General features: G+C 45.2%; 1 protein-coding gene across 1 annotated transcript in view; it reads left to right on the top strand.

The window, feature by feature from the left end:
- The window catches only part of HYDIN (HYDIN axonemal central pair apparatus protein), a 2,950,008-nt gene that overhangs the window by 278,514 nt on the left and 2,644,949 nt on the right, over nucleotides 1–26,545 (top strand). The window contains exon 6 of the mRNA XM_086945295.1: nucleotides 21,401–21,600. Within this exon, the coding sequence (XP_086801421.1) occupies nucleotides 21,401–21,600 (200 nt within the window). The remainder of the gene's footprint in view (nucleotides 1–21,400; nucleotides 21,601–26,545) is intronic.

Genomic DNA, 26,545 nt, shown 5'->3' with positions numbered 1-26,545 from the left:
GTTTTTACTTTGTGGTTGACACTGGCAAGTAGGACACAACTTCTCCGTAGTCAGACTTGACTGCAGTCAGGCAGTGACAAGGGAAACTCTTATCCTGAGGGCAGTGCAGCATCCCGAACTGTAGAAAAGTAGGGAAGTTTGAGACCCACTTTTATGTCTAAATGTTTTTATTAGCATTTTCAAAAACAGAAAAACTTCCATCAACATTGGCAGTAATATGCTGGAGAGGGGAACATCACTTACAACGCATTTTTTACAACGCACTACCATTACATCGCAACAATTACAACGCAAACCATTACAACGCATTGCGCTGGGGGGCGCTCTAGGATAGGGAATATATTTAATTTACTATCCAACACCTTCCCTGCTATCCACGGGGACTGGAGTTGGAATAGTAAATTAAATAATTCACTATCCAGCGCCTAAAAGCATTATGCGTTGTAATGGACTGCGTGGTAAAAACTGCGTTGTAAAGGCATGCGATGTAAAAGCATGCGTTGTAGTGACACCAATCCGCTGGAGAATATGTCATACATCCATGTATGCAATGTAAAAAGGGCATATTGCTTGCTGGTGAAATTGTCCATTCGTGTCACTGTCAAGGTCGGGAGAACATTGCATTTTGAAAGATAGCACTTTTTATGTGAAACAAAAAACTGAAACAAGCCCCCCGGCCCTGTCTGATATCCCTTGGCCACTGACTGAGCAAATCTTGTCTCACCACAAAAAAGTTTCCCTTCATACAGTGGAAGCAGGTGGCAGCTCTGTCCCCAGGTCGGAGAGCCGCAACACCCTCAGGTATTTGGGCTGCATGATTTCATTGAATTCTGCTAGGAGCAATTTTAAAAAGGGACTCCATATTTTCTGAAACGAGGCAGCTGAGCCACTCAGCGTGGCAGAAATGCGTTCCATCCTAATGATGTGTCATATGCGATGAAGCCACCCCACGTATGTAGGAGGAGTATTCGTCCCCCAGCACATCAAGATATTCTGTAAAGCTGTACCCAGTGCTAACCCCATCTGTCGCCCTTTCCTGCTCTTCAGGGGAAATGTAATGGGATTGGGTAGGCCCAGGATCACATACACCAGAAGTCGCGGGATTTCAGTGTCGAATAGGTCATCTATCTCGTCTAAAATTTTGGACGAATAGGAGGACAGCATTGGGCATTCCCACAGTATATGATGCAAAGTGCCCTCTTTATGACTGCCTTGCCAGCAGGTGGGACTCCTTTGAGGATTGCCCCTGTGGAGACATGCCTGTGTTAGATACAAATATGTTGCTATTTTAATGGCAGTTTCAATACTAGCTACATTCCGGGCAGTGTGCTTTGCTCTGTAATATATGCCCTCCCAATCCTTCCCAGAGAGGTCTCCACTCAACTCTATCCCCCATCGCTGCTGACTCGGGGTTGCCTGCAGGCGTGGGCCATCCCGGAGCATATCGTACATTTCTGATAATATCCATTTGTCTGTGAACTTGGTGATTAGCCATTTTTCATATTTGGTCAATTTGCGACCCCCCTGTTCCTGCATACCGGGTTGGAGTACCTAGTGTCGTATCTGCAAATATCCCAATCTCTCGGTCTCAGGGATCCCATATTCTAACTTCAACTAGGGAAATGAGAGTACCCCGGAAAGATCAAATAAGTGACTCACCGAACGGCACAAGGTGTCACGCCAGTCCCTAAATGATGTGTCAGACATGCCAGGGGTAAATTCGTTATTGCCAAACAGAGGGGTCAGTGGAGAGGGAAAAGTTGTGAGTTTCTTGGATGTCCCCACCCCATTCCAGACCGCCATTACTGTCTTAGTGACAGGAGAGCCCATTAGGCCCACGGCCGTTGTGACCTCCGTAGAAAGGGGACCTTCCATAAGGGAGTGCAGGCTAGCGCTCTGTCCTGAAAAAGCCACCGCTTTTCGGACTCTGGTCTCGCCCACTCCACCAAGTAACGCAGTTGGGCAGCTTTATAGTAGTTAAGGAGAACCAGTATCCCAAGGTTCTCATTTTCTGAGAGCATGTATCCGAGGAACTTGCTCATCCGTGGTCTCTTCCCCGCCCATACAAACTGATTGATGCTACGCTGCAGCGATGCAAGCACTCCGGCGGGGGGGCTGAACCGACAAGGTCTGAAACAAGTAAAGCGCTCTAGGAAGTAGGGACATTTTGACCGCAGCTACCTGCCCGAGGAGAGATAAGTGATGCTTGCTCCAAGAGCCCAAATCTTTCACAGCTTGACGCAACAGCCTAGCGTATTTCAGCTGGGCCGTTCGTTGAACCCTTGCTGCCAAATCTAGGCGAAGATACGGAATCGTATCCGCAATCTTTATACCAGGTAGCCAGTCACCCAATGATGTCGGTAGGGGCAATAATGAGGACGTTGCCATGCCGAGAGTCAATGCCAGGGATTTACCATCATTGACCTGAAAGCCAGAGACCTGGCTGAATGCATCCAACTCCTCCAAGAAGGCGGGAAGGGAGAGCCTGGGTTCCGTCAAGCTCGCTAGCACATCATCGGCATAAAGGCTGAGGGGGTGAGTTTCCCCCCGGGAGGATCCCCCTAATTCTAGGGTTATCTCTAACCCGCTGCGCCAAAGGTTCTATGTATAGAGCGAACAATAACGGTGACAGCGGACACCCCTGCCTAGTCCCTCTTTGAATAGCGAAGGGTGTGGAGGAGATGCCGTTGACTCTGATCCACGCCGTAGGCTTGGCATAGCAGCAATCCACCCAGTCATGAAACCGCTCACCTTGGCCAAATTTCACCATTGTGTGTCCCAGGAACCCCCAGTCCACCTGATCAAACACCTTTTCGGCATCAATTGTCAGCAAGAGGGCATCCATTTGCGTTTGGTGAGCCTTATCCACGAGATGGAGTATTCTCTTCGTATTATCGCTGCATTGTCGAGACTGGATAAACCTTGCCTGATCGGGTTCTATCACATTTGGCATGTAGGGGCTCAGACACAACGCAAGGATTCCCGTAAAGATTTTGAAATCTACATTTAGTAGACAAATTGGGTGATACGACCCGCATTGTTGCTTGTCCTTTCCTGGCTTAGGCAATACCACAGTTGCTGCCGCAAGCATGGTGTCTGGAATCTGGGTAGGGCCTCTGAAGGTATTAAAGGGCCTAGTTATTATCAGTGCTAGGATAGAGCAGAATTTCTTGTAAAAGAGCTAAGGAAACCCGTCCGGGCCCGGAGATTTAAGCAGTTTCAGGCAGGAGAGCGCCGTGTTGACCTCCTCTATGCAGATGGGGGCGCCAAAGATGCCGCCTGGATAGGGGACAATGCTGACATGGAGACAGATTGGAGGTAAGCTGCTGTGTCGCGGCCAGGGTGGGAGTCTGCTGTGTAGAGCTTCTGATAGAAGTCACGGAACACCTGATCTATCTCTGCATCCCCGCTAATTTCTCCCCCTCCTTCCCTCTGTAGCGAGGAAACCTGCGTTCTCTGTCTCTGGGCCCGTAGCCGATTGGCCAGGAGCCGGCCTGTGCGTTCCCCCCTGATGTAGTAGGAATGCTTCAAGTGGACCGCCGCATAGTGCGCTCTATCCAAATCGAGGGTGGCAAGTTGTGCCCTCACCGCCTTCAACTGCCGCCACACCCTAGGGGCCCCAGTCCTACTGTACACCCGTTCAAGCTCCCGTACCTGTGCTGACAACTTGGATCTCACCTCTTTGCGCTCTCTGTTTTGGACCGCTGCGATCCCTATAAGCTCCTCCGTACCACCGCTTTCAGTGCCTCCCACAATGTCGTAACTGCAATGTCTGGAGTATTATTCATGGTGAGATAATCCCCAAGGATGGTAAGAAGTTGCTGCTCGACCTCCTTATTGTAAAGCATGTGTTCCTTAAGTCTCCAACTTCCATTCCGGCGTATGCGTGGGTTCAGCACGACCTGCACCGCAAATGCATCATGATCCGACAAAGCCATGGGTTCAATGCATATCTCCTTCACCACAACATTTTCCTCCGCGGTCCCCAGAAAGTGCTCTAAGCGGGCATCAGATTTATGGGCATGGGAGTAGAATGTGTATTGTTTCAATTTGGGATGTGGCACCCTCCATAAATCGATCTAGCCCATTTCCCTCAACCATTCCTTCCCATCCCCCGAGAGCTCCCCTCCATTAAAAGAAGATACGCATGACCTGTCCATACTTGAGTGCATGACTATGTTGAGGCCCCCCCACTAGTGTCATGCGCCCCTGCGGTGCCAGTACATCTGCCAGGGCAGCTTGTAGAAAAGTTTGCTGACCTGAATTAGGGGTGTAAATGGAGCAGATCACTAGGCGCTGATTACCAAATTGGAGAGTACAAGCCAATAACCTCCCCTTGAGTTCTGCCACTTTCTCCTTCACCTCCCCCTTACATCGTCTAGAGATGAGAATGGCTACCCTAGCCTTTTTCTCCCGCAAGGAGGAGAAGTACTGGAGAGAGAATGCCCGTGATCGTATGCAGTGAGTATCTTTGGGGAGGAGGTGTGTCTCTTGTAGAAGACACACATCCACCTCCGCGTTCCCCAAGTATGACAGGACTGCGCGCCTCTTCACCGGGTTGTTAAGCCCCTTTACTTTAATTGTGAGAACTTTCACAGTCGCCATGGCGAAGGAAGCGGGAAACAGTACAATCTAATCAGAACCCCGAGTGTGGGCATGGCTCCCAGTCTAGTGGGTCTGCGTGGTACATAGGGGTTTTGCCAGAAGTGGTATGGTGACACTATCATAGTAACGTCAGGGTACCCCAGCAGGTCATGCAACTGTGAGTCGTGGCTTTTAGACCTCCCCCCCACCCTAACCTCCCAACAAACTAACAATAGAAACAACATAAAATTTCCAGAAGTCGCAGTACTCAACTGCGTCCTCTTGGTGAAACAGTCTGTGGGGTGCATCTTTGGCCGATGGTGCCCCTCCCACCCCCGCCCGCGGACCGCCCCCCAGCAGTGCTATAGTTCACTTATTTGACCCCAGTGCAGTTCAGGCATCAGCCCCCAGTCTGGATTCTGCTGTCAGGAGGCCAGCATGACTCGACGTTCTTGCTCTATCATCTCTGGATTCGGCTTCGAGGGTGTCCCTGATCTCCTTCTGCCGCCCACTCTTTACCACCTCTCCCGGTGATTTTTCCTGTCGGCTCGAGGCCTCGTCCGGCGAGGCCTGTTCGATGTCCAGAACGTGGCACGCCTCCTGCAGGGAATGGATTTGTCGTAACTTGCCATCCCATTTGAAAATAATGTGGAATGGGTGCCCCCATGAGTAGGAGACACCCCGGTTACGGAGATGGGTCGTGACCGGCCGAAAGTCCCTCCGTTTCTGGAGGGTGGTGGCCACCAAGTCCTGGTATAAGACAATGGTATGACCTCTGAAAACCAGGGCTTGGGCGTCTCCTGCTCTGCGCAAAATAAGCTCTTTGAGCTGGAAATCTTGTAGGAAGGCCAGGATATCAGGAGGAGGTGCAGGGGCCGTCTGCTGCAAGCCAACTCTATGAGCCCTGTCTAATTTGATAGCAAAGTCTGGAGGTTCTTGGATCACATGGCTGAACAAATCTTGGAGGTACCCAGTAATGTCTTTATCTTCTTCGTTGAAAGGAGCCCTTCTCACCCGTATGTTGTTTCTACGGGAGCGGTTTTCCAAGTCCTCTGCGTGAGCCTGGAGATCGATTTGTTGTGCCTCCAAGCAGATCACTTCTTGCTGCAGTTGTTCAAATTCCTCGTCGCAAGATTGTTCATGGTCCTCCATAGTCGCCACCCTTTTGCCCACTGCGTCCAAGACCCTGCGCTCCTCCTTCATTTCATCGGCAAAGTCTTTTTTAAGGGTATGGAGATCTTCTCTCAGGGCCGAGAATAGCTGAAACAAGAAGGCTCTTGTCACTGGCTCGTCTGCTTGCTCCATCTCCTGTCCCCCAGAGTGTGCTGGAGAGACGCGGCCCCCTCCACAGGACGCACCCGACATCTTAGCGAACAGGTCCTTCACGTTCCTATCATCCTTCCCCTTTTCCTTCTCCTTCTTTCCCCGCAGGGTGGACATGTCTGGGCCTCATCAGCGGGGACAAGGCAGCCGTTGATATGCAGGGATCTCCCCTTAAACAGATGAATTTGGCTCAGGATACGTGTTCTCTCCTTGCGGTGTGGGAATCGGATGGCCTCCCACCACAACTCCAGCTTCTGAACCCCCTATAGGTTGGATGTGTCAGGCTGGTGCTAGGTCTTGCAGTGGTTTTGGCGGGGCCTGTAGTAATGCTCCACCTCAGGTGTGGTTTAACGTCGCGTGACCCTCTGCCACAAATGCGCTAGCGCCGCACCCCCGCTCTGCGAGGTATTAAGCAGCAGGGAGGTCCGTGTGAAGCCACGATCGGCCCACCCGGCTCCTTCCAGTGAGTCCTGGGCCTCTTGCTTTTGTGGATAGCCAAAGTCTGTGCGAGGGCCCTCCAACTGCGCCTCCAGGGGTCTCGAGCTAATCAAGTAGGGCCAACTCCACGGAGCCCAATGGTGCAGTGACCAGGCCCTCCAGCCCACTTCCAGGGGCGATGGTGCATAGGTGCACCCGGGTTGGGCAAAGGCTCTCTCAGACGGGAGAAGTATTCGGGACTCGCTAGGGCACCCACCGCAGGCCCCACTTCCGCAGCCTCCGTGTGTTGTAGCGGCGGCCCTGCCAACTGAGGCTCCCCAGCCGCCATGAGCAGGACCCTCCCGGGGATACCAGCACCTCTGCTCTGCAGCCCCCGATCTCACCTCGCTCACCTGATCACGGGAGGGTGTCTGTCGGGCCACCACATTCAGATCAAGGCGCTGACAGGTCTCCGGACTCCTCAGGCGTCCCCTGGAAGCACCTCCAGCGCGTCAGCCGTCTCTCCGAGCCCACAGTGAGGGCTGGGCCGCCATCTTGAGTCCGGGTGCTCGGCGCACTAGGATGCCGTTTCTTGGGTGTATAGCGTTAGGGGACAGTGTGAGAGCTTGCACACTTGTCCCACTTGTTCCGGCTGCTGATCTCTACAGCTCTGGGGGTCCTCTACTTATGAACGGCGCCGAGGAGCGCCCAGACCGACAAACGGAGATCGGGAGACGAGCGGGCTGCGTCCTACCTGCTCGCCATCTTGGTCACGCCCCCAAGACCCATTTTATACAGTGTTTTCAGACCCAAAGCATTGATCCACATACAATGTGGATCAACTCTTTGGGTTTAGAAACTGGGTTGTCTTATTTTCTTTCATTGTTCATTTTTTCTCTGCTCTGCAGCTATGTTCTTTGTGCAAGGTGATGAGTCCTCACAGCAGGTAGTGATAATGCTGTCGCCAAGCAGGAGTTCCCACAACAGAATTGAAATCCGTGTGAAGCGCTGCACATCGCCCTCATCAGCCTTCCAGGTTGTGCATCTCGAAGGAAGACCAAGGTTCTCCACTGAAACCTCTTTCAGTACAATTGTTTCTGCTCACCCATCCCATGCCATTAACCAAATTGCAGTGCTCAGTAAGGCTAAATTGGCAATCCCTTTCTGAAAGGGTTGCATCATTTATTTGAAGACCATCTCCATCCCTCTGCACTTCTGTGTCTAGAGGTACACCCTCTTTCTCTGGACTGCAGGGATTATACTTCCACTGTTTGTGGTTTTTTTTTAAAACCTCTTTCTTCAGGCATGTTCAGCCATAAGCAATCCAAAATGGTTACTGCTGGTAACAGCATACATACACACTTGCAAAACAGTATGAAGTCATGCTACTGTACCTCACCCATGCACACACAGTGACAGAGAGACAGAGATGTCGGCAAAGGATCTGGTCATGACACATGAATGGAACGTTATTCAAGCGGCTCTGTTGGCACAGGGCCTATATCTTCGGACACCTATTGATCACTTAAACACGGTACTCTGCCACCAGTACTAGCATTACTCACTGTACATGGCCAGGGACACAAACAGTAGTCTGGTACCCAGCATAAGTTTCACTTTTGGTGTCCCTGCATGACCTCAGTGCCAGGCTCCCAGCTCCTGGCTTTGGCTTGAAACATGTATACAGGATTTTATGTGTGCTCAGGTGAAAATATGAGATTCACTTGTTGTTTTCTACCTCAGGACAGGGGTACAAATTGTTTTACCATACAGGAGTTAATTCCCATCCCAACACTAGCTAATATTAATATTTGTTGCTGGAATGAGGCACAGATGAGTTGTTGTCCATCAAAACTGGAGGGTGTGCCTGCTTCTTCCCTGGCACTTCATGTGTAGCAGGGAGCCTGTGTGCACACGCTTGTTACCTCTAGAAATCTTGAAAATCTCAACACAGGCCCTAGCATAGGTTTTCTGAGAGGTGGCTATTGGAGGTTGCCAAGGTCCAGAACCATTGACTGCATCTTCCTAGGGCAAGCGGTTGAGTAACTATTTACATGAAAACCATAGGTCCCTAAAACAGCAGTTACATAGACTCCTACTTTGTCCTTGCTGGCTTTTAGTTGTTGCAATTGCTCTAGTCCTTTGGAATTATGTTAACACAACCAATATCTTTCTCGAAATACAGGTCCTTGTACGAGGTGCCGTTGAAAATGGTCATTGTTGTATACTGTCACTGGAACCAAACAGATGTTGACACGAATTGACTAGCATGTGGCTGTCAGAAAGTGCCCTTTTGTATGGTAAACCCCCACATTTTGCTCCAATGCTGATGGTTAGGACTCTGGTAGTCCACTGGAGTCTTCTTCCTAAACCCCAGTCCTAGTGCTGTCTCCCTAAAACTGTTATGGGAATTAGCAATCACAATCGACAAGGACTCTACCCCTCCAATACATCCCTAGTACATGGTACCAGTGGTACCCAGGGCCTGGGTGGTATAGGGGACCCTAGGGATATCAGCACTGGTTATGCCACCCTGAATGACTCAAATAAACTACTGACAGCATGCCTGCAATTGCAGACTGTAAGAGCAGTGCAAACTGCTCGAACTGTACTTTACCCTCACCATGCATGGCAAAGTAAATTCACTATCTTTGATATATTATAGTTATCCCTAAGGAAAGCATCCTAAAGCCCAGGCGGCAGGGTGCATTATATCAAAGGTGTGGACATGTAAGTGCAAGCTTACATGACCCTATAGTGCCCCTTACCATTGAAGGGCGCTATACGTGATAGACAGTCCATAGGTTAGCATAGGCTGGCACCTGTGCAAACTCGAGGTTGGCAGCTCCTTTGTGGTACAGCCTAAATATGTCTGGTTTGGTATCTAGCAATGTGCCTTTTCACCACTGACACAAATCTAGTGTTGAGGGCAATTTGGCTTGCAACCATGTGACTACCTTAGATGTTGCCCACCTGGTTGCCCCAGCTTCGCTGTGCTTTGGCTGGTAAGCCTGCACTCCCTGCATTTGCTGCCACCTAGACAGAATTCTGACCTCCTGCCAGGCAGTGTGATCACTCCCAGGCATCAGGAACAAAGGCTTGAGGAGGAAGGATGTCATACCTACCTACTCCCAAGCAGGCTTGTGAAGTGACACATCAAGGCAGTGAGCTTCAAAGGCTGCACTGCCTTTGATATGCATCAGGCTGGCTACCAGAGGAGGAATAGCCCTCCCCCTATCCCAGGCGCGTTTGCACCCAGACAGGTGGGAAATTCCACACCACCCAGGTGGGCAGCCTGCTCTGTACACTAAAATTAGACTTCTGCCACCTTTAGGTGAGGCAGAAAAGAGAGTTCTTGATAGAAAGGGTGACCCACACCTTCAGCCCATTGGCTACTTGCTCCCACACTACTAACTCCCCTAAATCTAGGATTCAAGGGACACCCCAGACACCAGAACTGCAGTTCTGAACAACCTGCAACAAAGAGGACAGAAGAGACCCATGTCTGCGACAGCAGGACTTGGACAAAACCAAAGAGGGATACCCTGTACCTTTGACAAAGCTCCTGGAACTGCCTGACCACGTTTTGTCTTAGGCTATCTCGTGGTGCCCCCAGACAGAGAGAACCCTGTGGAAGCCTGAAGCACCCTCAGACTCTCCTGGATTAATGGCAGTCTTCCCATGCCAACTACAGGTTAAACAATGCTTCTGATCCAAAGCATCGCTGGCCGTCGGGCCCTCTGAGGGATCGCCCAAATCCAGATGGTCTCATTCATTGCTGAAAACTGTAGTCCTGCCTTCCACAAAGTTACAGGCAGCTACTGCATTACCTGGTACTACTGGACGTCCAAGTACCTTTCCTCTCCACTTACAGCTGCCAAAGCTTGTTGGTTGCCAGTCCGGCACCCAACCTCTTTACACTGCATCTAGAGGGAACTCCGTCCACTCTTAGACTGTAGTCCGCAACCACTCCATTGTTGTGTATTTGCATCTTTTTCAGCTGTAAAAGCAGCTCTTCTGCGGCTCCTGTTCACACCAGGAACAACCATGAAAAACTCTGCAATGGGGCTCCACGGGCCAGGTAAAATTGAACTGATTGTTGTGGATTGGTGTTGGGGCCCGCATCGCTTTTTTCCTGCAAGGGTACTACGCAACTCGGTTTGCAAGTGAACGATTGTCACTAGTGGTTTTTCACATTGACCGCAATCATAATGTTTCACTGTATTATTATGCATTGTTTTTTATATTGCTTCGAAAATCAACAACTTGGTTAGATGTATGATATTCCATTTGTTTTGGTGTCAAAATTACGATGTATTTATTTTTATTTTTATAGAGCGCAAACCAGACCCGTGAGGGTATCACAGCGCTTTACAGGATTAACAGGTGATATACAAGACTTAGGAAGGGTGGATACAATTGAGGAAGAGCAGGTAGCTGCATTAAACAACAAAAGAAAAGAATAAGCAGTAACAAATCCCGGATACATGTGGGATAAAAACAGTATGCAAAAGAGGCAGTCTCAGTTCCCGGGGTGGATGCCCATAAGTGCCTGGCAAATATCCGGAAAAGCTGTGGGTAATGTTGTAGTAGTATGTGAGACAAAGTCACTGAGATTATTGCAATGCGAGCATTAGGAGAGGAATTTGGCCATTAGGAAAGTTTTGGCCTCCTTTTTGAAGTATGCCAGAGACGGAAGTCTTCAGATGGCGGGCGGGAGTGAGTTCCATATTCTTGGGGCGGCCCCAAAGAAGGCGTGATTGTATGATTTTATTTTCCGCAAGCGTGCTGGTTGGAGTAACATGTTTCTGGCGGACCGTGAGTTTCTGGTTCCTTCGGATATCACAAGTTTCTAGGCGAGTTATGCTGGAGAATTGGAGTAAAGAGCCTTGTGCGTGATGCAAGCCAGCTTAAGTTGGGTTCTGGCCTCGAGAGGAAGCCAGTTTAGAGCTTTAAAGTGAGGAAAGATGTGGTCGAATTTCTTTGACCCTGTAAGGAGTCTGACGGCGGCTTTGAGGCAGTCTTTCAATGGGGCCAAAGAGTTCTTGGGTAGGCCTGATAGGGTAGAGCAACCATATTCTGGTTTGGAGAGGACTAGTGCCTAGGTTGTCATTTTTAGGTCGGGAGTGTCAAGGAAAGGTTTTAGGTGTCTTAATAGTTCAGTTGAAATCTGGCAGTTTTAGCCATCAAGTTGATATGGGCACGCATATTCAGGCTGCAGTCTAGGGTTCTTCCAAGGGATGTAGCAGAGTCCTCATTGGTAGGATGGCAGTTTAGCGCTGTGACAGCCTTAATCCATTCTTGAATGTCTGGGTTGGTTTTGGGTGGGGAGATAAGAAGAAATTCTTTTTTTTTTCGTGTTCAGTTTGAGCTGGTTAGATGTGAGCCAATGCACGGTCAGCTTCAAAGCCTCATTCAGGGACCAAATGTCCTTGGGAGAAGAGATTTTAATGTAGATCTGTGTGTCATTGGCATTCATGTGATAAGCAATGTTGGCGGTGTGTAGCACCTCTGAGAATGGTAAAGATTGAAGAGGGTGGGGAATAGGGTTGAACCTTGGGGGACTCCAACTGTGATCGGAGAGGGAGCGGATACGTTTCTTTTGATTAGGATTCTCTGTGAACGATTCTGGAGGAAGGACCTAGACCATTCAAGAACGGTGCCATCCAGTCCCATTCTGAGTTTGAGACGTTCAAGGAGAGTTTCGTGGTTGACCGTATCGAAAGCCGAGGATAGGTCTAAGAGGATTAGGAGACAAGTTTTGCCTTGATCAATGGCTTGGAGGGCATCATCCATGATGTGGAGGAGGGTGGTTTCCGTGCTGTGTCCCGGTCTGAACCCAGATTGGAAGTCATTGAGTAGGTGGTAGTTGGTGATGTGTTGGCTCAACTGCTGTTGCACACATTTCTCCAGAAATTTCGCTAGAAGTGGGATGTTAGATATCGTTCTATAGTTGTCCGGGGAAGCCTGATCCAGCGTATGTCTTTTTTAAGATGGGGACAACTTGGTCAGCTTTAAGAGAGTCTGGTATCAATCCCTGTAGAACAGATGCATTGATTATTGCAGTCCAAGAGGGGATGATCACCTGGGAGACAGCGTTGGGAGAAGAGGTAGAGTCGGCGTAGTTTGGGAGTGCATTGCAGAATTAAGTTTGTTTCCTAGGGCAGTGATTTTGTCACAGAAGAAGGAGGAAAATTCCTCACATGTTATTAGAGATTTGGGGGTTTCTTTGGACGTTTTAGCCAGTTTATTAGATTGGTGTATGACCAAATCGAATAGCTTGCAAGGTCTGTTCTTGGCGTTCTCCAGTTCTGTTCTGAAGAATTATTTTTTTGAGTCGAGGATTTTCCTATTGTAAGCATTTCTGGCCTGGCGGAGAATTTTTAGATGGGCTGCTGACGGGTGCTGTTTCCAGTTATGTTCTGTCTGCCGAAGGGAACCCCTCTCGTTGTTGAGGGATCCATTGAACCAGGGGTTCCTGTCTTTGATCTGGGTTCTTTTTAGTTTTAGCGGAGCAAGGTCTTCGAGAATGTTGAAAATAATTGTGGAATAATGCTCAGTGAGGTTGCTGACCGTAGTGAGATGAGGGGGGGGAGGTCAGTTTCACAGCAGGCAGCCTGTATCCAATGATCAAAGATAAAATGCACTCTATTTTTATACTCTCGAATTGTGTTACTTACTCCTCTAGCAAAGTCAAGTCAAGTCAAGTCAAGTCAATAGATTTATATAGCGCGCTACATACCCAGAGGGTCTCAGGGCGCATGAAGAAGGGTGGGGAATTACTTGTCAAATATCCACGTTTTAAGTTGCTTTCTGAATGCTAGGTGGTTCTGAGTAAGGCGAAGGTGAGTGGGAAGTGAGTTCCAGGTTTTAGCTGCCAGGTAGGAGAAGGATCTACCTCCCATGGTGGTTTTGTTGATGCGAGGTACAGTGGCAAGGGCTTGGTTGGAGGATCATAGTTGGCGGGAGGGGGAGTAGAAGGACAGTCGTGTGTTGAGGCATTCGGGTCCGATTTCGTAGAGTGCTTTGTGTGCGTGGGTTAGGAGGCGGAAAGTAATCCTCTTATTGACGGGGAGCCAGTGGAGGTTTTTCAGGTGACCAGAGATGTGTTCTTTACGCGGGATGTCTAATATAAGCCTGGCTGAAGCGTTCTGGATGCGTTGGAGTTTCTTCTGGAGTTTTGCGGTGGTACCGGCGTAGAGGGTGTTTCCGTAGTCCAGTGGGCTCGTGACCAGTGCGTGGGTGACCGTTTTTCTAGTTTCGGTGGGGATCCAGCGAAATGTTTTTTTGAGCATGCGAAGAGTGTTGAAGCAAGATGAAGAAACGGCGTTGACTTGTCTGTTCATCGAGAGTGAGGAATCCAGGATGACGCCCAGGTTCCGTGCGTGGTCCGTCGGGATGGGTGCTTTTCCAAGGGCCTCTGGCCACCAAGAGTCATCCCAGGCGGAGGGGGAGGTGCCTAGGATGAGGACTTCTGTTTTGTCTGAGTTCAGTTTCAGACGGCTGTGCTTCATCCATTCGGCTACTTCTTTCATTCCTTCATGCAGGTTGGTTTTGGCAGTGTTAGGGTCTCTGGTGAGTGATAGGATCAGTTGAGTGTCATCGGCGTAGGAGATGATGTTGAGGTTGTGTTGGCGTGCGATGACCGCGAGGGGGCTCATGTATACGTTGAAGAGGGTGGGGCTGAGTGAAGATCCTTGTGGTACGCCGCAGATGACTTCAGTGGCCTCTGACTTGAATGGTGGAAGGCGGACTCTCTGGGTTCTTCCGGTGAGGAACGAGGTGATCCATTCCAGTGCTTTTCCTTGGATTCCGACGTTTCTGAGGCGCTGTAAAAGGGTGCTATGACAGACCGTGTCGAAGGCTGCGGAGAGGTCGAGGAGGATGAGGGCGACTGTGTCTCCATTGTCCAGTAGAGTTCGAATGTCGTCTGTTGCTGCGATGAGGGCGGTTTCAGTGCTGTGCTTGGCTCGGAAGCCGGACTGTGAGGAGTCGAGGGATTTGTTGGTTTCGAGGAAGGCGGCGAGCTGGTTGTTGACCGCTTTCTCGATGACTTTGGCCGCGAATGGAAGGAGTGAGATAGGGCGGCCACACTATCAGATCTGAGCTAAGGATTTATTATTATGAATCCAAGGACCATCTTTGGGTTGTCGTGATAGTATTACATGGTGAAGTCTAAGCCCCACACCACATCATACTCCACTTTCCTACAGTGGCTATTTCAACTCTAGTTGACTGTGCCTAGACCTTGCGTATCAGACACCAGATGCTGTCCCATCATCACTGAATTGGCTTCTTTTTTTGCTTGGCTTGGGTGAGCACAGATTTGTATTGGGAACTGCGGACAGCTCTTTGTGTCTAGAGTTTTTTGTCACCAGTGCATTGAAACTCTTCAATAGTTCAGCAGGAAACACCTGAGACCAAATCAAAGCAGAGTACACCAAAACGCACAATTCCCTTTTGAGAAGTAGCAAGAGAGACTATGGCACAAAGAAGAGTACCTTTTACAAGACTAAGATTTAAGGTAGTACTTGTAGTTGACTGGACCCAGGAAGGTCTTCTGGATTTCGTTGCTGAACATTGTTTTTTGTGTAGTATCTTTTGCTTATAATATGCTTTATTTATTTCATAAGGTAAAGGACTGTAAATTAAGGGTCATTAGAGTTTCATACCTTATTTTCAAGATTCTAAACCTACATCATATCTTTAAGTAACCCTTGAACTGCTCTGTCTCTTTATCAATCAGCCATGTGAGGAGGTGCCTTGTCATTCAAATTTAGGGTCCAATTGAACTGTACCCCAAAGACAGTAGTGACAGATTACAACATTTGAAGCCCACAGACGTGGGGACCCATGAACCAGTTCTCATAGTGCACTATTTGTGTTCAGTGAACGGGCACCACACAGAAGGTCCTGTGAGTACCCCAGAAGCTCCAGCACGGGAGAGTATTCACCTGACGCTCCTCCCCAACCTATTGCAGCCAATAAGCCTAGGCTCATATTTCTCACCCTCCACCTGTAGTTTAAAAAAACAACTACTCTTTCCAATGCACTAGCCTATTTCTCACCCTATACCTCTATCGATATATATATATATATATATTACCTCCAATCATTCATTCATCCCAAACCCCATACCCCTACTATGATCCCCAAAATAACCCTTTCGAGCCTCTTCCCTACTCCACCCCTCCTTGCATCATCTCATACCTCTTTTTACTATTCCGATCCCCCAAAACAAGCCCTTCTAAACCCTCCCCCTGAAACTTTTCCCCTCCACCTCCCTTTTTACTCATCCCCCTTTTTCTCAGCCCAAGCCTCCTCCTACTGCTATGAGCTCCCTCAAAAAACATTCTAAATCCTTCCCTTCTATCCCTCCACTATCCTTTCCAATCCAAATAACAGACTAACATATCCACCACTCAAAATATTTTCATATTTTACTATACTAATTCACCACTAATCCTTTGGGGGTTCCGGAGTAGCGTGCTACTCACCGAGAAAGCACTTCAACTCCCCCATCAGGGGTCGCACATACTACTATAAAGTTGAAGAAACCGGGAAGTTTGTTTAGATACGAGGATGTTTGTTTCGATACGAGGCCCCATCAAGAGATAACGTATAAATGTACATTACTGTGTAAAAAGGTTCATTGATCAAAATAAAGGTTAATTTATGAATACACATGGGATGATTAAAGATTTTTAGTAGCAATATTGATGGCCAGCCCTGACCTCAAAGAGATGTGCAGGCATGCGCTATATTATTTTATTTTACTGCGATCTGCGCCTGGAGACTGTTCATCTGGGCACTGTACAGTTTTGTTTAATCAAGGCATGGAAGGAGAGAGAGGAGTGTATACTAAAGGAAGGCATAATAGACAATAAAATAATTAAAAAAGAGTGCCCAGGAAGAATAATTTGAAAAAGAGGCTCTGCAAGAGATGTGGTCGTGGAGAAGAAAAGCGATTATAAACGTGCCCGTAGTTAAATAGCACTTAGTCTGTTTGGATTATCTGTTTTATAAGGGCTTCCAGTATATGGAGATAAGAAAACAAAGGTACAAGATAACACAAAGCATCAAAGTGGCGCTGCAAGGAGTCACTTATAAGCACAGCTGAATGTGGTCTTTACAGAGTCCTGAAAACCTCAAGACAGTAACTTATATTTCTGCTAGTCACTTCATAATATGCTCATCGGGTCAGCTCCATCCTTTTCACCTGAAGCATTTGCAAGAACTTTCCAGGCTGCAATATTTTGAATCTAAAAAGAAGCTAGCCTTGGTTTGTTTAATTGTCTAATGCTGGTCTGAGGTTCTAGGCAGCGGTTCTATTGGATATTTATATTTAATTACCTATCAGTAACTTCCATTTCTTTTTTGCTATCTCTTGCTATGTACATTTTATGGTTGCTCTACGTTGATTAATAGTCTCGTTAAACTGGCATCTATAAATATTTAGAAATGTACCCAAGTTGTATTCCAATTTGTGAAAATGTGTTCAAATTTGATATGGATTCATTAATATGAGGCAACCCTCACTGTTCTGTCCATTTACTGAACTGGGGAGTTTGCCTATTGCATCGGTGAGTCTCTAATTGCATGGGAACAAAATGAATGTTGGTTTGAGGATTAGTGATGTGTGTAAGGCACATTAGCCGCACTTGTAGCGCTTCCATGTTGCACTACACTGCACTTAAAAAGCAGTAATAAAATTGTCGCGATTGGTTTCAGGAATTCACACACTTCTATTTCAAAAGCTATACCCCAATGCACACGTTGATAGTCTCTAATGTAAGGTGCAGTGAATCTGATAATTAGCATTTTCTTTCTTGCATTGTGTGACTGTGTTTTCTAAGGCCTTACAATGTGACCGTACAAGCTGAATCCTCAGTTTTGCTTGATGAATTACTTGTACTATCTTTTCAATGGGGATCATGATTTCTAATTACAACAGAACTACTAATACTCTTTCAGGTTTATAAACATTTCAGAGGTGCCCCTTTAGAATTTCCTTTTTGAAATATTGCTTTTTAACCAAAATTCTACATAAAAAAATATTTCCTGCAAAGTGCTCCAATTTGCCCTCCTTTTTTTCAATGTTTTTCTCAGGTGAGCGAGCCCCCTGTAACTGCTTCACTGGCAGTTGGAGGTGCTTGCTTTGCTCACTTCATCAAACTGGTCAGCAACCTTTAACACTGCACCGCATTCAAAAGTTACCAGCCTCCACTGCTATCTTCCAGTCAGGAATCTGCCATCAATGGATAAAGAGCTTCTTACCATTGCCCGCATCCGTTGATCGAGGTGTGGAGGCAGATCTTTTTCTTATCTAGCCCCCACTTACTGGAATAATTTGCCATTTCAGATCCGTGCATGTACTGATTACACCAAATTCAAGAAATTACTAAAGACTCACAAGGGCATCTGAAGGATTTAATGTTATGAGGGCCCTTTTCAAACAAACTTTGAATTTATGATCCAGTTTCAGTTCGGTCATGCTCTCTTTGCCCACTGCACTGGCACACTGGTCAAAATGATAAATCTGTTTACATCTAATATTCAGAGATAGTGACGTTTTTTCGGTACCATAATGAAGCGAAAGCTCACTAATATTATTGTAAATAATCATTGTGACCCTCTCCCATTTCTCACTTGTGAGGTCCTGCTTTGATCTAAAACGACAAAAAACACAGTTGATGGACAGAATATAGTACAATGTCATACATTCACCCCAGTACAAGGATCTGGGCCTAAATCCATCGTTTTTTTGCACTCCACACCACCCTGGGTTAGACACTGGCTATATGCAAATCAGCTCTGACCCTGTGCCTCATGGGAACAGTCCAGTCCGAACTACCAAGCCATGTCTTTCCCAGACCGGAATCAAGCATCCAAGGACCGGTTTCTGGCTATCAGCCTTCATCAGCCTGGAAAGCTTGACTCCAGTGGTGTGGAGAGCCTGGGACTCACGTCTGAGTATACCCAGCAGACTCTGGGTGAAAATTGCAAAAAACACAGTTGATGGACAGTGCAAGTGTGGAGTGCAAAAAAACGATGGATTTAGGCCCAGATCCTTGTACTGGGGTGAATGTATGACATTGTTCTACATTCTGTCTATCAACTGTGTTTTTTGCAATTTTCACCCCGAGTGTGCTGGGTATTCTCAGACTTGAGTCCCAGGCTCTCCACACCACTGGAGTCAAGCTATCCAGGCTGATGAAGGCTGATAGCCAGAAACCAGTCTTTGGATGCTTGATTCCGGTCTGGGAAAGACATGGCTTGGTAGTTCGGACTGGACTGTTCCCATGAGGCACAGGGTCAGAGCTGATTTGCATATAGCCAGTGTCTAACCCAGGGTGGTGTGGAGTGCAAAAAAAAGATGGATTTAGGCCCAGATCCTTGTACTGGGGTGAATGTATGACATTGTTCTACATTCTGTCCATCAACTGTGTTTTTTGATCTAAAACAAGGCTTTTTTTTATAGTGATAGATGCTGCATGGTTTTTAAAAACAAACATTTTTCTGCGAATTGTCAGTAATAGACTCCCATACACCACTCACATTTAACATACATTAAAGGAAATTGATTACTTCTTAAACAGATTGTTTTAAATACTAATGTCATCAAGACAAGACTATCTACAAAACAGAGATGGCTCGATCAGGGGGCCCCTTGAAAGGTTGGGACCATGGGCAAGGGCCCACAAAGACATTTCAGCAGCCATAGTGACCGACCCCGGGGTGACCAATCCCAGGGGAGTTGTCAGAGATACGCAGAGGCATGGAAAACTCAAGGCCCACAACAGACAAAACAGAAAAAAAAGAAATTGCAAAAGGTTATCTTTTTATGTACCGGAACCAGAATTAACCGACATTTTAGGAGTGATTAACGAATCACTTTTGATGTGCGAGTTTCAGGCACTGTAAAAAAACAAATAAATAAAAAGCACAAGCAATACTTAACACTATAATGAGTATGCAAGCGGGTTGGACTTGTGCCCTGTGGCCAACTCCTCCCGAGCAAGGCCTAAGTTAGTGCACACTGCAGGTTGGCAGTTGTTAGATCAAACCCAGCTCCCAAATCCAACTGTACAAGGCCAAATGCTCAGCATGGCATGACTGATGGCAGAGGGTTTGTGTGCAAGGCCTGGTCCAAAGGCCATCTGCAGCAGGGTTGAAATTAAGTACATATAAAGAAGAAAACAAGGGAGGTCTCCTTTGTATCCAATGTGGGACAGGGGGAATTGACATAAAGCAACAATGTTCCTAACACAGAATGAAATACAGACAACCTAACAGTAAGGTAGTGTTATGTTTGTCAAAACTCAGAACAGAAAACTAGTACCAACATGTCAAAAGCATAATATCCATGAATAACAAGTGGATGAACTAAGAAATGTTTGCAAAACAACATTTCTAAAAAAACTGGTTTATTCAGTACAGTACATTATTGGATACATCAATATCATAAAAACACATATTAAAATACAATTAAAAGTTTCATGTCACCAGGTAAACAATATTATGAAACAATGGTTTAGAAAAACACAGTTGTCTATACCGTACTTTGAGAGTACCAGTCTTCTCATCAAGGTCCACCTGTTGTTTTGCGAACATTTCTTAGTACATCCACTTGTTATTCATGGATATTATGCTTTTGACTTGTTGGTACTAGTTTTCTGTTCTGAGTTTTGACAAACATAACACTACCTTACTGTTAGGTTTTCTGTATTTCATTCTGTGTTAGGGACAGTGTTGCTTTATTTGAAATGAAGTACAACATAATATAAACAATTACATTCACTGAAAATAATACAGGTAAAAAGTGAGTTATGGTTTTCAAAGCACAGCACTTGCGCGAACTCAGTGCTCAAAACACTAATTATCTAATGGCATAGAAACAAAATGATTGACCAAGAGAACAATATGGTGGATGCCATGTGTTGTGTATTGATAACCAGAAATGGTCAATTTCAGTGTTTTTTCTCGGTTGAGCCAGAAACATAACTCAGTGAATTTGTAATTGGCCCCCTCCTCGCCATTGCCATTCACTATTTCCAAGTCCCAGATGGCCCTTAGAAAGTGCCCTGTCTCCAAGTCTGGAGTTTCATGTTCACTGATGGAGATCTGACTTTTCCCTATAATCCCACTAGTCCCTCATCCAGACCCATCGTAGTCCGTTTACCCAACATGTTCATGTGATTTGCTGAGCCAGCAAATTACCAAACCCTCAGTGAAGGATGTTTACAAGGAGTCCCATTTTACCTAGCTCCCTTGGAGGAGGTAGACGCGGATGCAACATGGGAGGAGCATTGGTTGTAATAGTTTATTAGCACAGCCGTGTGTTTATGTGATTTGTCCCCTCTGTGATTCAGCGAAACTCTATATAGTCTGAAGAAGCAGAATGAATGAAAGTCATATATTTCTGTCCACAACATCTGGATTATAAAGGCCATCCCTTTCAGCGGCAGGCAGCTCTGTGTCATCACTGCAGGAACATCAGTGTTGGTTCTGCTGTGTCATGTGGGTTTTGTAAATCCGCCGGATGATGGTTACAGAGTGCTGTCAGATGCAGGCATGCGTAATCTAAAACCTGATAGTTCAGAGGCTTTTTGGAAGAGGTTCATTTGAATCTAAGTCAGTCTTGCAGTACGCTATGATTATGGCATCCAGAGACAGGGAGATTCCTCTCTTAGTACTCAGCGCTGCAATTGAACAGCCACCTGCCATCTTCTTTTTGAAGCTTCCATAAACCTATTGATAGAGAGACACTGACCTCAATGTGCGCTGGGGCTTGTGGGTTGTAGAGGGGGCTTTACTTTCCAGTTCTGTACATTCTGTGCTTCTCATCAGAAGCTGTGCATCTGCTCAATAACATTTAAACTGTTAACAAAAGATTAATCAACAGAGCTTTCAGTTTAAATCTGTGTTCCACTTGGCCTCGATTCACAACCAAGCATATGTGTTCTGCATCCACTATACACAACACATTCTGTTAATCTTCTTTTGGCAACTCGGTTTAAAAAGGAAAAACACAATAGACCCGACATGACATGTTGCTTCTGTATTTTCTCTTCAGGATTACTTCCACGAACTGACATGCATCACAGAAAGGGAGATGTTTGTGGTACCCATCCAAGCAATTGGAGCCCGGGCAATTCTGGACTTCCCTGACGAGCTGAACTTCTCCTCTTGTCCAGTGAAATACAACTCCCAGAAGACCCTGCTCATACGCAACATTGGCAAACGCGAAGCACGGTTCGAGCTCGACGTTCCCAGGTACCCAATACTCCATGTTGTAGTGTCCAAGAAAGAAGTCTGCTACTTATTTATTAGTACCTCTAGGCTAATATTCAAAGTATAAGAAGCTTTCTCGAGGTATCATGGTGGAAAGTGATAATGACGGTACCAGGGGCGTCCTATACATGCCAGCAATCTTAACAGTGACAGACAAAAACAGGCGAACAAAATGCCTTGAGGTATAAAGGGTCACGGACAAGCAGTTCAAGCATCATCAAAACTAGTGTAGACCAGTGCTCAGTCAAAGCTGTAATGAAACGTGATGATGATGAAATCGAAGGAGATGAGCTGCAAAGGGGAAATGCCTCAGGCGAATTACGAGCGTCAAAACGTAGTGTGAACAAAAAACAAAGAGGCAGGTAGTCCAGGAAAACAGTCTAGTTTGGGTGACTGTGTGGACAAAACAGATTAGAGGTGCCCTCTGCTCAGATTTGATCCTTAGCAACTATATTTGTTTTGGTGATTCAAGTTGCTTGTTTCTTCACCCGACTAGACATTGTAGGCTTCGCCTGACCTGTTGTGCTCAACAGAAAAATAGCTTTTTGAGGTACTACTGAGAGGGGCACTTAGACTAGACCTACACGTTGGTTTCCTTGAGTGCAGCATTTAATTGGGAAGAAGTAGTTTACTTCCACTGAAATAGTGTGTCTAGTTTCCTTCTTTTGCTCATTCTCAATACACCAAGACTGAGTTGGTTATGGTGGCAAGCCACTGTTCAAAGCTAAAGGCTTGATCAGTTTATTGTGTAAAGGTAGGATAAAGGCAGTAGGCTGGAAATATTTATTATGAAAGGTATATTTTAAGTCAGTACAACTAGGGAATGCTGTTATTACTCTGTACTAAAGCAAGCAGAGAGGTGTTTTGTTCAGTGGTATCTCGCAGATTATCATGTTAGGCAAGGTTTTTGGTATTGGCCCCCCTCCTCTGACAACCTGTGGGGATAGAAGATGTGCACTGTGCAAATCTCCGTTAGGCCTTCTTAAGAGAGATAGTATTTTGCTTTGCCAACTTTAATTATATATACATTTGTACTATTATGATTTTATGCGTAATGTTTGCCTTGTGGGAAAGCTTACTTTTAAATACAGAAGCCGGAGCTGATTACGTTGACAACTCCATGATAAAACTTTAGGCTTGATTGGTTTACTTGGAAAAATTATGTATAATTCCATAGCACTCACTAATCTTTTATTGGGAAGTAATTTTCAAGTCAAATAGGCTTTTAACCGTGGATTAGTGTCACAATGTCTTACAGGCTGCAGACAGGTATTTTGATACATAACATCTCACAGGATGCAGGTGTTAGATAGACCCCCCACTCACACAAACCATTGGAGCAAAAGATTTTCAGTTTGGTAACTCTTTTTTTTTTTTTTTTACTGTATTTTAAATTTTCTAGAACAAGACAGTCATGAACATCACAACTCACATAGCAGGACATTGTAAAGCAGTTGCCATTACATCAGGGTTATGTGGAAGGGGCACTAAAAATTCAAGCTCCAGGATGATGCATGGTGCTGCGTCAGCTTTTGAAAGGAATACAATGGGAGCCAGGATATGGATTAGGGCCATGAGCAACATATGCATTGTGTTCAGGGAGAGCTGTCTAGCGATTCAGCTCTGAACATCTGATTCAATAGATCACAAGTAGTCCCAGAGAGGTTGCCGGATATCCTTCAGCCTGGCAGAAGGAGGTTGCTGCGTCACGTAGACATTGCTTGTCGTGTCGCAGTAGATCATACTAGTTAGTCAGGCTTTCACAGTGGGACGAGCACCACTACTCCAGCACAATGCTATCTCTTTTAACGAACAGCAAAGCTATGGCAGTGAATTTAAATTTGCCTAGCCTTGGAGAAGGTAAGTTTCAATTCTATTAAGGACATGGAGGCAAGGATTATGCTTATTCCTTCTTCTCTTTATTAACATTTTCCAAACAGCAGCCATCAAAATAAACTACAATTCCCATGAACACCAGGGAAAAATTGGTAACAAAATGTCATTAGTCCTATGTTATTGTCCATGTTCCAGCATCCATAACATCCCTTGGCACTTCCTGTTCCTCCTCCTTTCTACACACGCGTCACGCCATTCTTTTCGTCTCTTGCGTCTTGTTTCGACCCATTTTTTCCTGGAAAGACAGTATGCATCAGAATCGGAAAGTCAAAAACCAGCTTGTCACACAACCGAGATAATTACATGTACAGAACTTTGTTTAACAATACAGCATAGCAAAACCGTATCATAGGACATAAAAACAACGAATACAGACTACTTACTCCCTTACGGGCGGTTCTGCATCCATCCTGGTTGCTGGGCGGGATAATCTTCGCCTCCGTGTCCTTAATAGAATTGAAACTAACCTTCTCCAAGGTGAGGCAAATTTTCATTCTATTTATGGCAAAGGTAAATACCCAGGCAAAAAGAACATAAATATCTGGCAAAGAATATAGTGTGATATAATAAAACATACACAAGAAAAAAATAATAAGAGTAACCACATATTATGATAACATAGAACATTTAATTCATTATAATGATAATAATTGATATGGACATGTACATCATACAAAAAATTGTATTTTAAAATGAGTTAAAAAATGAAACAATTATTCAATCATGACAATATATAATGTTCGGGGAGAGAAAAAAGGTTTTTTCAAAGCATTGATGATTCCCAGAACTTATTGAAAGTGCTGTTGTCTGTCGACGCCTTTCGACACATACAATGTGTCTTCATCAGGACAATTTCATCATGATTCTAAAATTTAAGAGTATATTATATTAGGTTACGTAATCTTGTGTTTTAATGATAAACATTTATAGTAGATTGCGATTATTCTACATAACTTCTTGCCAGATAACTAATACAACACTGTGATATACCGCTAGATTAGGACAAATAACACAAATTCTTTTTACTAAGAGAGAAAATATTGACAATCATTACTTAAGAGAAAGCATATTATGTACAATAAAACAATATATACAACACAGTACAAAGGAAATATAAAATGTGAGATGAAAAAACTTATACATAGCGAAAAATATTTAGTCACAGATGAAGGTAAAAGAAGAAGATAAAAGAGACAGATAGGTCCTAGTACCATGGTACTATTTGTTATTTAGATTTGAAAAAAGATGAAGGGGAGAGGGGGGGGAAGGGAAAGGGGAGAGGGGGGGAAGGGAAAGGGGAAAAAAGGGGGGGAAGGGAAAGAAGGGAGGGGGAAACGAGTTGATGAGTGCGAAAGAGAGGAGAGTGCTTTATATTTCTCCACAGCCATCAATTCAAAAATGATACGGGGATTTTTTAATTTGACCTTTTCTAAGATATTGGATACCCAACAATCTTTTTATTTACTGTAACTTCATATATTTGCCTCAAATGAACTTTTTATAAACCAGAATTGAAATTGTTCTACATCTGTTATATTCGGCAACCATTTCCTCATTTCTATAGAGTTATACTAAATTGTGGGGAAGTCTTAAACTCAAAGGTTTCTATTTCCTATAAAACCTCTTAATTAATGTAACTTGCTCTAAGATCTCTAACATGGAGGCATATTGAATCTCACCTTTAAGATGTTTCATAAATGATTCGTTTTTCTGAATATAAAGTGATAAGACACGGTCTCCTTCAGCATGAGCAGGCTTTCTATTTTAATACCTGTTATGAAATTAGTAAAGGTATTTAAATTACTTATTTATCTTTTCATTCTAATCCCATTGGGATGGATAATAATAATTCTCAAGTTACCTTTGATATTGCGAGGCCTTGTGTCTGATATTCAAATATACGTAGCTTTATTGGTGGCACGTATCCAATTTCGTAAAAGCAGTCTAGAGAGAAATGTATACAAAATGATATTGCATGTGGGTATCCTCAAAAATGAATAACGATTGAAATGTAACCGTCCTTAGATTCAATAGTCTTACCTTTTAAAAGAAAAAGCTATTCAAAAGGACGATATGGCATAATTTCAGTTGGAATAGATTTGCTTAAAACGATCCCGTCGGCGTAGAGTAGGCAATAGTATTCACTAATTCGTTGATCTACTGACAATAATAAATCAATCGTTTAGCGGCGTGATATTGGGTTACGGTGTTCTCGATTATTTCTATTTCTTTGTGGAATCTTACCTAATAACTTGGACCGATATATACGAATGCGTTTGTAAACCGCTTGTAGATTTGATTAAATCACAGCGGCGCATAAATTTCACTCGAATCGCCTAACAGGTGTTTCAGATGAGCAAAAGCTGCCAATAAAGATAGTATGCGAGTGTTACTAATTCTTTTCTAGTTAGATTGTTTCCAACACTATTCAGCCTTTATCTTGTAAAGGACAGACATTCTAACTAATATGCACACGAAAGTAAAAAACTTTATCAAAAAAGACTTTATAAAAAAAGACTTTATAAAAAACGGCTTTAAGGTGTTGCAGTGTCTTACGGGCTAGCATAGCATTTCGACCGCATTCGTTTTCGTGCACACAAAAAGCGGAATGCGCCAGGTCTAACTCTGGTATTCTTATGGGGACAGACATAGGTTTTTTTCTCGCATACATATGAAAGCGGGGACTCTATCAGAGAAATGTCTTTTCGATATAGCGATATCTTACAGGCTAACGTAGCATTTCAACCACATTTGCTTTTATGTACCCAAAACGGAAATGTGCCAGGACTAACTCTAGGCTTTCTAAGTTGACAAGCGAGATTGTACTTGCGCATGCACATACCTTTTTTAAAAATTTTGAACAGGCGTTGTCAATGGCGTCTGGAGTATCGTCCAAAAAAGAAAGGTTTGTGAATTCAAACCCAGCCTGTATATATATGCAGTCTTTTGATTGGTGAGCGAGAGTTTGCAACACCCTCTCTTAAGGGGACAATCTACAAGCGGTTTACAAACGCATTCGTATATATCGGTC

The sequence above is a fragment of the Lissotriton vulgaris genome, chromosome 12 (assembly GCF_964263255.1).
Source record: "Lissotriton vulgaris chromosome 12, aLisVul1.2, whole genome shotgun sequence".
Taxonomy (NCBI): domain Eukaryota; kingdom Metazoa; phylum Chordata; class Amphibia; order Caudata; family Salamandridae; genus Lissotriton; species Lissotriton vulgaris.
The sequence above is the reverse complement of the archived record's forward strand: the minus strand, read 5'-3'. Positions and strand labels throughout refer to the sequence as shown.